This window comes from Cervus elaphus, chromosome 17 (genome assembly GCF_910594005.1).
Source record: "Cervus elaphus chromosome 17, mCerEla1.1, whole genome shotgun sequence".
Classification (NCBI taxonomy): domain Eukaryota; kingdom Metazoa; phylum Chordata; class Mammalia; order Artiodactyla; family Cervidae; genus Cervus; species Cervus elaphus.
Genome location: NC_057831.1, coordinates 5,035,304 through 5,049,578, shown reverse-complemented (window position 1 = coordinate 5,049,578; position 14,275 = coordinate 5,035,304). Strand labels below are relative to the sequence as shown.

The following is a 14,275-nucleotide window of genomic DNA, read 5'->3' as shown; positions in this document are numbered from 1 at the left end:
TTAGAAAAGGCAGAGGAACCAGAGATCAAATTGTAAATGTCCACTGGATCATAGAAAAAGCCAAAGAATTCTAGAAAAACATCTAAGTCTGCTTCATTGACTACACTGAAGCCTTTGACTTTGTGGATCACAACAAACCAGAAAACTCTGAAAGAAATGGGAATACCAGACCACCTGACCTGTCTCCTGAGAAACCTGCATGCAGGTCAAGAAGCAACAGTTAGAACCAGACATGGAACAACTGACTGGTTCTAAATTGGGAAAGGAGTACGTCAAGGTTGTATATTGTCACCCTGCTTATTTAACTTAATATGCAAAGTAAATCATGCAAAATGCTGGGCTGGATGAAGCACAAGCTGGAATCAAGATTGCTGGGAGAAATATCAATAAGTTCAGATATGCAGATGATACCACCCTTATGGCAGAAAGCTAAAGGGAACTAAAGAGCCTTTTGATGAAGGTGAAAGAAGAGACTGAAAAAGTTGGCTTAAAGCTCAACACTCAAAAAATGAAGATCATGGCATCTGGTCCCATCGCTTCATGGCAAATAGAAGGGGAAAAATGGAAACAGTCACAGCTTTTATATTCGTGGGCTCCAAAATCACTATGGACAATGATTGCAGCCCTGAAATTAAAAGGCACTTGCTTCTTGGAAGAAAAGCTATGACAAACTGATACAGTGTTTTAAAAAGCAGAGACATCATTTTGCCGACAAAGGTCCATATAGTGACAGCTATGGTTTTCTCAATAGTCATATATGGATGTGAGTACTGGCCCATGAAGAAGGCTGAGTGCCAAAGAATTGATGCTTTTGAACTGTGGTGTTGGATTAGATTCTTGAGAGTCCCTTGGACTGCAAGGAGATCAAACCAGTCCATCCTAAAGTAAATCAACCCAGACTATTCATTGGAAGGATTGATGCTGAAGCTGAAGCTCCAATACTTTGCCCACCTGATTCCAAGATCTGACTCACTGGAAAAGACCCTGATGCCTTCCGGGAGCCAGCACACGAGATCCCACCCATGACAAGGTCATGAGGAGGAAACCTGACAAGCAAGGCAGATCAGGATTCCAGGGATTTCGAAAAGCTGCCCCTGGCGCTCACCTTAAAGATTCTATCTGTCTTTCTGATGCTTGCTTTAATAGACTACTCCCTAATTTCTGTGACATAGGCAGAAGGCCTTCCCCGATCTCTTTCCAAATAAGAATCAACTTGGAACTTTAATCAGTATGTCTCCCGGGTGGCGGTATCTTATGAGATTATCCAGGATGAAAAGAGTGTTTTAATTTAAACTCCTTTGCTGGCATTCTAGTTTGTTTAGCAAATGCGTTTATGCCCTTGGTACTAATATGCATGACTGCTCATAATACCCTAATCATAAAATAGCATAAAGAACCTGATCATATAAAGGCCCTAATAGACATAGAGCCCTTCGGGGGGTGAGGAAGCCCTATTAGAAAACACAAGAAAAATTATTCTAAAAGTGGTTATTGGGTTAACATTTGCTTGCTGTGTTTTTGCTCTTAATGTGCTAAGGTTGTGCAGTGGAAACCATTGTTAATATAGTTATAGATCTAGAAAAATAAGAGCTTAGCCCCAGTGTGGTAACAATGAGATGGTTGTTAACTGTTAGCCAGGAGTGCTAGGCAGAGGCTGCCTCACCGAAGCTGCAGAGTCTGTATGGGATAAACCTTTTAGATAAATTCAACTGACAAACTTCTGCAAAAGAATTGACCTTTATGTTAACAAGGTTATATTTCTACTATGTTGTGACATGCTGTACTGTTGCCCTAAGAGACTGCAACTTTTCTGTTAAGATCACCACAGAAACTAAAAATAGGTTTACATTCACCTGACTTGCATAAAATGTCAATAGGCCCCAAGGCCAGAAGATAATGTACAAGACCCTCATAAACAAAGAAGTATGCAGAAAACACCCTGGTTTCCTGAAGGACAAGCTGATGTAATGTTAAACTATCTTCCCCTTAGAAATGTACTAACTTAGGGTATAAAAGCTACGGTAAAAAATAAAGCATTGCCAGACCCTGCAAACACCCCCAGTCTGGTGTCTCACTCTCTCTCTCTCTCTCTCTCTCTCGCCGATGCCATTCACCCTGAGGGTACCCCTAGATCTTGCCAAGGCTGGACCCCAGCAGATGCTGGCAAAGATTGAAGGCAGGAGAAGGAGACGACAGAGGATGAGATGGTTGAACAGCATCACCAACTCACTGGACATGAGTTCGAACAAACTCCTGGAGACGGTGGAGAGCAGGGGAGCCTGGCCTGCTGCAGTCCATGGGATCGCAAAGAGTGGCCGTAACTGAGTATCTGAACAGCACAACAACCCCACAGTCCTCTGCTGTCCCTGCTCACCCCTTATACCAGCTGCTCTCTGAGTTTAGACCTTTTTTCTTTCCCACCAGCGAGGTCAGGCTTGAGGGATAGAACAGTGATAGAAGTGAGATTTCCATGATCACCTACCCCACCTTTCCCAACACTGCTGCCACACTCTGCCACTGGAGTCAGAGGCTACCTACCATCCCTCCTCTTCAACCTTTTCTCTCCTCCTCATGGCCTCTACTCTTTATCCTAGAACCAGAATCCTAGTCCTCAGAAGAGATATGGGGAGAGTTTATGACTGTTTGCCTGAGAATGTAAGTAAATGTTATCTCCTGTAAAATCAAAATCTCTTGGTCAGCAACCACTGAATCAAATCAAGACAAAAAATGGTTAAGATGGTTAAGGTGGGTCAAGGGGATCGACACCCTCACTGCTTCCTCTTGAGTAACTGGAAAGGACACCACCCTACAAGTTTCCCCAGGGTCAAGGACAAGAGCAACTACGAAGCTACAACCAGACTTTATGCCACTTTAGTTTACTATATTCAGGTAAGTCTGATATTTCACTTTCCGATTCAGCTTTCAAAAACAGTCAGGAACACATTACTAACAAATGTGGGAGATGCAAGAAAAATTAATTCAACAATACTGAATACACAGTTACTTAAGTATTGTGAGCTTCAGCACAACGTGGGTTAAGTGTGCTTCCAGGAGCTGGTCTGAGAAACTACCCACCATATGTTACAGTTGCTATGGAAAAATGTGATTCATATTTAAAAATTCAGCTTCTCTCTTCTCAGTATCTTAAATTCATATCACCTAACAAGGAACATTTGTCCTTGTCAGTGGTAAAGCTGCATGACCTTCTCTTTCCTTGAATACCTTTGTCTTTCTAGAGTAACAGCTTCTACAACCATATGTATAAACACTGCTTTTTTCATTGTTCTAAATATGGAATATTCTTTCTCCAAATGTCCATGTAGTTCACAGACAGAAGAAGCAAGAGAGAGGCTATGAATGAGAGGTGGACTGTGTACCAATTCCAGCAAAAAGTATGCATGTGGCCTTTGGCTGAAATACAGTAAGTTTCACATTTTATAGAATCCACAACATAGAAAAATAAAAAACTTCCCTTTATAAATTCACTCCTACAAAATCACCATGAGTTTTCAGAATCAGTAATATTTTAATATCCAAACCAACTACAAGAAGTCTTAAAGAAACTATGCTTATAGCAGTCTGAAGACCACATGCCGAATAACAAGAACATACGTTTTCAGAGTTTTAGTGTGCATCTGGTTTTTTACTTAGTTCAGCAAAGTTAACTTTAAAAATGACATAAAAGATTTGTTATAATACACTGCAGACAAAGATGGGGGAAATTAAGAACAGCATTTTAAACCATAAGAGCTATTAAAAAGCAAAAACTATGAAGAGACAGGTCTATCAAAAAGTTATGACTGCCTTTTGCAAACCTAGAAAAGGCCCAAGTATAAAGAATTCAGAAAAATGCCACCTTCTCTACATCAGTCATGTATCATTCAAAAGGAGAGACAGGAGTCAGGACACTGTGAAGCCTAAGCGCTGTACAGCCTTCTGAAGCTGTGCCTGCCACCCTGAGCTTTCACACATGGCTGGTACTCAGAGTCGGCCCAAACCGCTGATGTGAGGTCGGACCCAGTGGTCATGCTCACACAAGCTTTCCCAACTAGCTTTAAAGGAGCCACTTTTCGGACACTGAATAAATATAGGAAACAGAAGCTGAGTTCCAACTATTCTTTTCCCCTGCATGTGAGAATAAACAGGATAGAAAAGAAATAACACTTTCCTCCTATCCAGAAAGATATTTCCACCCTTAAGCCAACAGTAATAGTAATCACCTGAGAAAAATGTCAGTACAGAAGGGTATGAGAAGTGCCGTGAACCTCAGTCTCCTTTAAGGAAAAGCCACTGAGGAAACAAATCATTAACTCTGAAAGTATTAATCTGTTCAGTTTAGTGCAACAGATTCAACCCCTAAACCAAAATGCATTTACTGTGTGCTAGGCAGCTGACACCTAAGTAACAAAGCTTCTAACTGTTCAGCTATTGTTTAGCTGGCCGTTAGAAAAAATTCAAATTGTATCTGCTTTATAAATCCAAATGTATTCAATTTGCATGTCAAAACGTAGCCAGTAATTTTCTCAAATACAGGAGAAATGTAAGAGTTTTTTAAAAAATGAAGTTTTACTGTGAAAATATTAAGGCGGAAGAGCCATCAGTTAGAAGTTTTTAAATATGTAGTTTTTAAATGTATCTACTATAAGAGAAACTTCACATGCTGAAGCACTAAAATTACTACTTAAAATATTAATTCTTAATACACCTGGCTACCAAGCACAAACAGATCCTAGCTTAGGTTTCCAGTTATGATTAATTCGGAAATGGGAAAAATGATGACTATCACTGAAATCAACTTAAATAATGTTCAGTGAAAAAAAAAAATTCCACTTCCAGAGATCTACATCTGTGTGAAATACAATGGAAAAGCAAGCTCTGTCCTTGAGAGTGAGAATTAAGAACAGACTGCAGCAGCCTGGGGAGAGGAGGCCCCTTTAAACATGGTCCTCTGATGACTCCTCACCGGTGTGAACATTCTCCTGGTGTCTCCTCAGGGCTTCCTTGCTCTTCAGCCTCTTCCCACAGCTGTCCGCCTTACACACAAACCTGGCATCTCCCTGGCACGTCTCCTGGTGCTGTTCAAAACTGCAAGACAAGCAGGACAGGGGAACAGGGAGAAGAAATGGTGAGGACACCTATTCATTTCTAGCATCCTGACTGGCTTTTGTAATGCATGCTCACAGGAGAGCTTCAGGGTCATTATAAGCATTACCTAGGCAGGCAGGAAGGAAAGCACTGAGATTCTGTAGCCATGATACTAAATCACTAAGAAGCATGAAAGCATGCATGCCAATAATGACCCACAGTCATGTAACAGCCATCTGATAACTCAGACACAAAACCTCGATGCTGAGCTGAAGGAAGAATTGCAAACAGAGCACTGAAAACTTCGTGAGGAATCCTTCAGACTGCTTTTCGCTGAGCACTGAAGAACACTGAGGGGAAATAGAAAAACAAACAAAAAAACTGGAAGTCTAGGACAAAAACGTATGAAAATACCTCTACTTCGAATAAAGTCACATTCATGATCTCCCTTTCTATTCTGTCTTTTGCCCTTTAAGCTTTTTAGCAGCACCTAGCAGTAAGACTCAGCTCAGCAAAAGTACGTTCAATGTAGTATATATAACATAAATTCAATACAAACTGACTAGAGTGCAGTTTTAAAATATATTCATTAAAAAGTATATAGTCTTTGCTTGTTTAAAAGTATATAAGAGAATTTCCAAATGTATAATCTCCTGCCATTATAAAGGTTAAAATTTTTCAAGTTTTGAATAGAAATTTTTAATCTCAAATATCATAAGCAAAAGTGGATAGATATATGACAATTATTTTAATATGAAATACAGCATGTTTCAAAATTTTACTTGAATAAATAAAAAATGAAACATTAAGCCTATGTTAAAGATTTCTTGCTCATATGCAAGGTGACATTCTGTTAAAAATAAAAGTTTATAAATATATGCATACACTTTCTCATTTTTAGTAACTTATGATACTGTAAAATACTTAAATAAAAGGATAAATTTATATGCTGTTAATATAAATAGTAAAAATAATACAGGGTGCCGAGCAATGGGTGGGACCATTTAATTCATTCCATCCTTATATCTTGTACATATTCATCTTTAAAGTGATTTCTCCAACACTGCTATGAAATAAACAGTGCTTTCCAAAATGTCCCTGTATTCTTTATACTCCAAACTCTCTCCATTTTGTTAACTTTTTTTTTTACCTGATTTCAGAGGGAGTGTCACATACAGATCACTGAAACGTGATCTACCACCTCAAAGCACTAGCTAAATTATGCATATCAGATTTCAGATTAGTACACCAATGAGCTTAATATTTAATGGCAAGTTGTTAAACTTCATAAACAGAATGTTTGAAAAATCAACATAAGAAAAGTTAATGACAATGACAATAAAGAATGCTTAATCTCTATACACACACCATCACACAGGCACACAGGTTAGAAACTAACTATAAGACAAACCAAATAAATGAGTTAAAGTGTCAGCTTATAACTTCAGAGATTATCTTTAATGTACGCACTGTCTTTGCAAAGCCTGCTTAACTGGGAATTTCTTCCCACAGCTCTTGCACTTATATTCTTTCTCCTCTGTGGGTTTCTGGTGCAATGTCTGAAGATGCTCGGCAAGAATTTCCTCACTGGTAAAACTCGATTCACACTGGGGACAGGCATAGTCCTCTTTACAGCCAAAGCGATCTGCATATTTACAAGCAAGCAGAATTATGAGACAAAAATGAAGAGCCAAGAACTGCTCAGCTTTGCCCTCATTTTAAAATCAAAATTAACTGTGCTAATGATACCAGCTTAATAAATTTTTATTATCGCTATAAGTATGAATAGGCTGCCCATGAAAAATAACGGAAAGTGTTACTAGAACATTTTTTTAAAACCATTTAACTTGTGCTTCACCAATTCAAAATCAACTTTCAATTTACCCTGTAACATTAACCTTTCACATCAAAGAGTTATTACAAACGTTGAGCTGGAAAGCCAAAGTCTTCCCTGAAACGGGTCATCTTGAGTTCACTTTTAGCTGCAAGAAGAGAGAAGCCCAACCAAGGCGAACTATGCTGAATTACCAAGGGGAATCTCACATATAAGTGAAAAAAGACCAGGGTCGTAACAGCACTCATCCCAGCGCGCGGAGTGAGGCCCCACTGTCTCTCCGGCCGGCAGTCCCACGCGGACTGCCATGGCTATACCACACTTCAAAGAGTGCCATTTAACTTATATGTGCCTCCTGATTATCAAATACAATTAGATTTAGATAAAATGCAGAAAATATGAAGGAATAAAAATCACCAATAACCCCATAATGAAGAGACAACTATTGTAATCTCTTTCCATGACTGACTTATCTTTTGAGAATTCGTATTTTATAGAGTCTAACAATAGCTACCTTTATGATCATACTTTTTATGTAGTTTCATACATAGCTGTTTTTTCCATTTAGTATTTTCTTAAGTCAATTTTTTTTAAACTTTAAGGTACCATAACTTACTTATTTAACCAAACTCTCCACTGATTGACATTTGAGTGGATTCTTTGTTTCTTTTGCTGGCTGTTTGTCTTTGCTAGATCTATTTTGGGGGGGCTCTTTTGTTTGTTTGGGGGATTTTATGTTTTGCTTTTATAAACAAAACTAAATTCTAAAGATCTATTTAAGTTTCCATTGATTCTTTTTTATAAAAGAAACTGTTATTTTATTATATAAGTCACGGTGGTAATAAGTAGGAGACTTATTTTTAAGGTAAAACGGTGGACACAGTAATACCATACCCTTGGGGCAGCGTTGAAAATAAATAAAAAAATAAAGAGAACACAAAATTATACAGAAATAATTCCCATCACCCCAAATCTGATATCCCAACAACATAATACAAACTGGAAAGACAAAACTGATAGCCTGTCCTTGTCTTCCTTTTAAATATTCCAGGCAAATAAAACAGAGGCATAATATGGCAATACTGAGAAGACTCAGACTTTCTCAGTCAATGACATACAGTTAAAACAGAAAATTCACATAAAAGACATCAATACCACAGTGACTAAAGAAACCCATGTCACTTCTGAAGTGGCTTTGTTGAGCAAAAGGAAAAATACTCTATAGAAAAGATCAGCCTTTTAGAAAACGTGAACACCTACCCCACCCTTCACAATTCCCTTGTGACCAATCAGGAGTAAAACACAAATTGAGAGAAACAAGCCCTGATGACAAGTGGTCACCCACTGGCAGAGGACACGCAAGTGACATGCACCTCCTAGACCGCGGCGCTGACAGAAGCAAGTCCATCCCCAGTCACTGCGCGTTTCCGGTGACCCTGCTAGCACAACCCCGCAGCGCTGTGGTCTCCACAACCAGACGGAGGGACATTTCCAGATGCTCCAGATTCTCAAAGGTCTTAAACAAGAGTGCGGCGCAGGAAAACTCCCACAGGGCCCGACAGGACCTCTGCACTCGCCGTTCCCCACGTGCAGAAGAGAAAGTAAAGCCTCAGAGTCAGTGACCAGCCCGGTTACAACACGGGTGAACGACAAAGTCAGGGCTAGAGGACAAAAATCCCCATTACTAGTCCCCTACCAGTGAGAGCAGGGAGCCACCACGGACCCTGGCAGCCTGCAGAACACATCCATCACGCCCTCCAATCCACCATTCCCTCCCTGCTGGAAGACAGGCTCACGGCTGGATACCCTCTGAGAATTCTGACAAAAACTAACTTTATTTTGAGAACACACTATTACAATGCCGTTATAATACAAGCACATTTCAAACGTTATTTCTCCTACAACTTGCATTCTCCTGGCCCACCAGTTAGAGTTAATACCTTTTCTGCTAGCTGTTGATTGTCCTTTAGAAAGTTTACCTTCCTCTTCACTGATCACTGTCATAACTTGCTGTTCTTCCTCATCGGCCTCCATGTCGCTGTCCAGGCAGCCAATCAGCAGCTCCGTATCTGTTTCTATATCGTCAACTGCCAAATAGAAGATGTTTTCTCCTTCCTAAGACAAAAGTAAAAATACATGCTGTTGTAGGATCAACGTATCTCACTAATAAAAAAATGCTGTCATTTCTGACATAAGAAACCATTTTAAAATACAGAGTCCAATGTGCTCATGTAAAGTTACTATCACTTATTTAAATCTTTTTTTTAAATCTGAACACTGAAAAAAGGAAACTGACAATATTTAGTCACCTGGCAAATAAAATACAAATATATATTAAAGATAGTGACATTTATGAATGGAACAAATGAAATACAAATGAAATAAGGACAATTATTTAAATTTCTAAAAATGAATTTTGCACCGTTAATTGGCTTTATGCAGTAATAACCTTGTGGAGGTCCCTAAATACAGTAGAAAATAAATCTGTTAAGCAATGATGTCATTTCTGAACCCAAAAAGAGAGCAATGATGTATCAATGATTTAATTATGATTAATACAAAATGCAAAACTAAAAGAAGGAAAAAACTGTCAAGTTATAACACAAACCAGAGAAACTGCAAATGAACCCTGAAAGGATTTCCAAAAACAGAAGACAGACTAGGCACCTGGGAGGTTCAAAGCATCATGTACCTAGGTAATCATGTGTACCTAAATCCCACTAAAACAACAGAAGAAAGAAGAAACAAGTTCTACCATCAACATATCACCATCTTTCAGAAAACTCAAGGAGACAGAAATCAGCCAGGGTTGCTAATGCAGAAGAAATCTCAACCCATAATAGACCGAGAAGAGGAATGCTGAAAGAATAACCTAGGGAAACCCCAGAGAACTTCATACTTGGAATCAGCAAAGCCCCTCTGGGCCTGGGGCCAGTCACCAGGGAAGCCAGAATGGGGCTGCTTAGCCCCCTGGCCTCAGGAGAAACACTCAGAACGGCTGTCTTTTACAGAGTTGAGGATTTGTTCTGGGAGGGCTCCTGGTTTGACTGCTAAGGATAAAGAGAAGTAGAGCATGGACTGAATTTACTGAACTTTCAAGGTGACCAAGTGAAGGAAAGAACAAGGACAATGAGTTCACCCGGGAGTGAAATCCAGCACAGAACAAAGCCTCCTCTCCTCGGACAGTACCCCAGAGTCTACGCTGGGGGAAGGGAGTGGAAGGGGAAGAGGGGAGAGAGGAGGAGGAGGAGGGGTGTGTAATGAATGCACACATGTACACAGAGCAGAACTCCGGAAAACTGGGAAGTATGTATCAGATTGTTACACAGTTATCACCGTGAGGCTGGGAGACGTAGGAGTCTATTTCAAAAACTACTTCAGTTTCTTCTTACAACAAGGATTTCTTTGTAATTTTGAAATAATAAATATTAGAAAATTCCATGGATCAGACAGAAATTATGATCACATTTATCAAATACTGTGCAAGGGAGGACTGATTCAAAAGTTCAAAGCAATGAAGCACATCTAACCATTAGCTGCAGTTAATTAAATGGAAGTTTCTATAACATTTAGAGATTCTTGGAAGTTCATGAATTTAATACCTCCAGAAACACAAAAAAAGTTATTTCTAATTAAGAACACAGTAAATTTCTGTACAATTGTTAAACAAAAAACCAATGTGGACACTCAGCAAAATGAAGATTTCTCTTTAAATTAACTCAGAAGTAACACTTTCCAGGGTTTGGAAAGTACTTACTAAAACAGTCACCCAAAGCAACAAAGGACTCATCTGATGAAGACTTCAGAAAATATTTATAAATCTTAGTGCTTATCTGATCAATATCCAAGAAAGTTAATTGAAACATCTTTCCAGTATATTTGTCATTAATTTTATGATGACCTTCAAAGCACCAAGAGAAGATAATAATTTTTAATTTTAAAATGTGATAGCATTAACTTAAACTGCAATCATAAGACACAGCATACCTATTTAGGGGTTATGTAATAAAAAATATTTTAATATACCAGTTAAAGCCTTAATTTAATGAAAGCAATGGCAGCATTACAAGCTCCAACGATCAAAACTACACGTTCCATCTGTACTCCAAACTTGTGATAAGAAGAGGAATGTCGCAACAGGAATGTCTCCAATCTAATTATTTAATGGAGATGTTTAAATATTTTTTTACATATAATTCCTACCAATACCCAGACCAAGAACCTCCTCCTTTACATTTGCCATTTAAGAAGCATCCTCTTAAACTGCTTCCTTGCCTACTCGTAGCTGACTTAATCACTCAATAACCTTTCATCACATCATTCTCCTTCTTCGAAACCTCCGGCTGTCAGAACCTGCTGGGTTTCCAATCCCTGGAGCTCTCTCAAGCTCTCTTGCGGTGTTTTTCCCCACCCGTAGGCTCATCCCCCTGATAGTTCAGTTGGTAAAGAACCCGCCTGCAATGCAGGAGACCCAGGTTTGATTCCTCGGTTGGGAAGATTCGGTGGAGAAGGGGTAGGCTATCCACTCCAGTATCCTTGGGTTTCCCTTGTGGCTCAGCTAGTAAAGAATCCACCTGCAATGCGGGAGACCTGGGTCCGATCCCTGGGTTGGGAAGATCTCCTGGAGAAGGAGAAAGCTACCCGCTTCAGTATTCTGGCCTGGAGAATTCCATGGACTGTATAGTTCTTGAGGTCCCAAAGAGTCGGACACAACTGAGCGACTTTTACTTTCAGCCTCATCCCAGGCCCAATCTCCTGCCCTTTGGCAAGAAGGGTTTAAAGAGCCTGACCCAACACTCGGGGACTGAGCATCAACTCCCAGTTGTCATTAACCGGCCATGGCCTCTAGCTTTGATAACTATTTTAACATTCTTTTTTTCTGGCTATGTGGGTCTTTGCTGCTTCGCAGACTTTCCTCTAATTTGGCACCCAGGCCTCTCACTGCAGTGGCCCCAGTAGCTGCAGCCCCCAGGCTCTAGAGCACGGGCTCCTTAGCTGTGGCGCACAGGCTTAGCTGCTCCAGCAGCCCGTGGCATCTTCCCGGACCAGGGATCAAACCCGCGTCTCCTACATCAGCATGTGGATTCTTTACCACTGAGCCACAAGGGAAGCCCCTGCTGTAATATTCTGATCCTGAAATTCACTTCTCTTTATTTCAGCTAGGGTTTCTGGTTATGGGGTTTTTGGCTTATTCCCCTGAAGAGCAGGGTGACCACATACAACCATGACGTACTCCTTTCCCAGTCTGGAACCAGTCAGTTGTCCCAAGTCCAGCTCTAACTGTTGCTTCTTGACCTGCATACCTCCTGAGGTTTCTCAGGAGGCAGACAAGATGGTCTGGTATTCCCATCTCTTTAAGAATTGCCCAGTTTGTTGTGATCCACACAGTCAAAGGCTTTAGCATAGTCAATGAAGCAGATGTTTTTCTAGAATTCTCTGGCTTTTTAAACAGCACATTAAAAAGCAGAGACATTACTTTGCTGACAAAGGTCCATTTGGTTAGTGCTATGGCTTTTCTAGTGGTCATGTATGGATGTGAGAGTTGGACTCTAAAGAAAGCTGAGCACCGAAGAATTGATGATTTTGAACTGTGGTGTTGGAGAAGACTCTTGAGAGTCCCTTGGACTGCAAGGAAATCAAACCTGCCCATCCTAAAGGAAATCAGTCCTGAATATTCATTGGAAGCACTGATGCTGAAGCTGAAGCTCCAGTACCTTGGCCACCTGATGCAAAGAGCCAACTCATTGGAAAAGACCCTGATGCTGGGAAAGATTGAAGGCAGGAGGAGAAGGGGACGACAAAGGATGAGATGGTGGGATGCCATCACAGACTCAATGGACATGAGTTTGGGTAAGCTCTAGGAGATGGTGATGGACAAAGAGGCCTGGCGTGCTGCAGTCCATGGGGTCGCACAGAGTCGGACACTAACCCCTGAAGTGAGCTCCTCAGCAGCAGAATCACTACTTGCCTTTATATTTTAGGGATCAGGAGCCTTCCTGGGACTTTGCCCAGAGGCTGGGGTCCTATTTTGGTTCCTGCACCAGCTCTAGGTGATTTGGTTGAAAATTCAACTTTAACCAAAAGAAAGCTGTTCAACATAATGATCTGTTCAAAAGCAAATATTCCTCAGTCATTGATTTTCAGTGTACTGGTGATCCAAATACAAAATAGAGTGAGTGATTTTACAATCGTTATGCATCTCCTGCATTACTGCTCATCATTGTGAATTTTTGTTTTTCAGTCATGTTTCATTTTCCTTTATCCGTATATCACCTTCAGCTAATTATGTTTATTGCAAGCTGTTTGTGGTATCAAAACATTGCAAGAAGCTAAACACCCAACAAAATACATTGAAAAAGAATAAATGTCTAACAACTGGTTTTAAAAGATTTATTAAATGTCATTTTTTATAGAAAAAATTATATATCAATGTGCCCCCCCAAAGAAAAAGATATGAACAAAGATGTCAATAGACTTTGTTTCCAAACAGAAGGAACTGTATTTTGCATAGTTTTCTGCTAATCCCTGTGTTTCAATTTTTCTAGAGTTAACAAGTGTTACTTTTGTAGTAAAAGGAAAATAATTAATAAAACAAAACAGGTTCCTTGATACCAGGAAATGGTACTATACAGTAGCTAAGAGGTTTGAGCTGGCCAAGGTTCAAATCTCCTTCTACTATTAATTAGCTGTGTAACTAAGCAAACAGCCTAACGTCTCAAACTACCAGTTTCCTCATCTATAAAGGAAAGAAAACAATGCTGCCTATCTCATAGGCTGGCTGTGAGAATCAAACATGAAAATACCTGTAACATCTAGCAAGGTACCTGGTACAAGTGAAGTATCCATTGCTGATAACTACTGCTCTTAGTATTATACAAAATTCAAAAACCATTGGTTAAAATATTCATTTTTCAAAATCTGCTTAAACTAGATTGTCACATAAACAAAGTTGCTATGACAATGCTAAATTTCATTTGGCCAAATTCTGTCAGCCAAGATATTTATATAATAACTACACTGCCTGCCTATCAGACCTCTGAAATGCTCTGGATCTCTGATCCTCAAGCTCTGTTCACTTGATAACGTGCTAATGTTTCCCTCTGGTTTGTACCTCTAATACCAGCTGCTTGTCTGAACTATGCTCTCCTTAAATGACCAACCAATCTGTTTTGCCTGAGGGGTTTCCATGACCTGGGGTTTTCAGGGCTGAAACTGAGGGAGTCCTGGGCAAATCAGGACTCTAGGGAACAGAGTCTAGATATCTGGATGACCTGTTACCAGGTCACTCCAGATAACGCCCATGATACTCTCCAAAACCACCTTCCAAACTCTAATTAAGATTTCCTGGGACTTCCC

At 40.0% G+C, this 14,275-nt stretch overlaps 1 protein-coding gene across 4 annotated transcripts in view; it reads right to left on the bottom strand.

Moving 5' to 3' along the window:
• The window catches only part of PRDM5 (PR/SET domain 5), a 249,711-nt gene that overhangs the window by 132,824 nt on the left and 102,612 nt on the right, over positions 1-14,275 (bottom strand). For 3 of the 4 annotated variants that reach the window (XM_043870965.1, XM_043870966.1, XM_043870967.1), the window contains exons 4-6: positions 8,860-9,034; positions 6,556-6,730; positions 4,964-5,085 (exon numbers count right to left, since the gene is read on the bottom strand). In XM_043870965.1, coding sequence (XP_043726900.1) covers positions 4,964-5,085; positions 6,556-6,730; positions 8,860-9,034 — 472 coding nt within the window. Of the gene's footprint in view, positions 1-4,963; positions 5,086-5,342; positions 5,436-6,555; positions 6,731-8,859; positions 9,035-14,275 lie in introns of all 4 variants that reach the window. The other variant, XM_043870964.1, reaches the window with a different exon arrangement.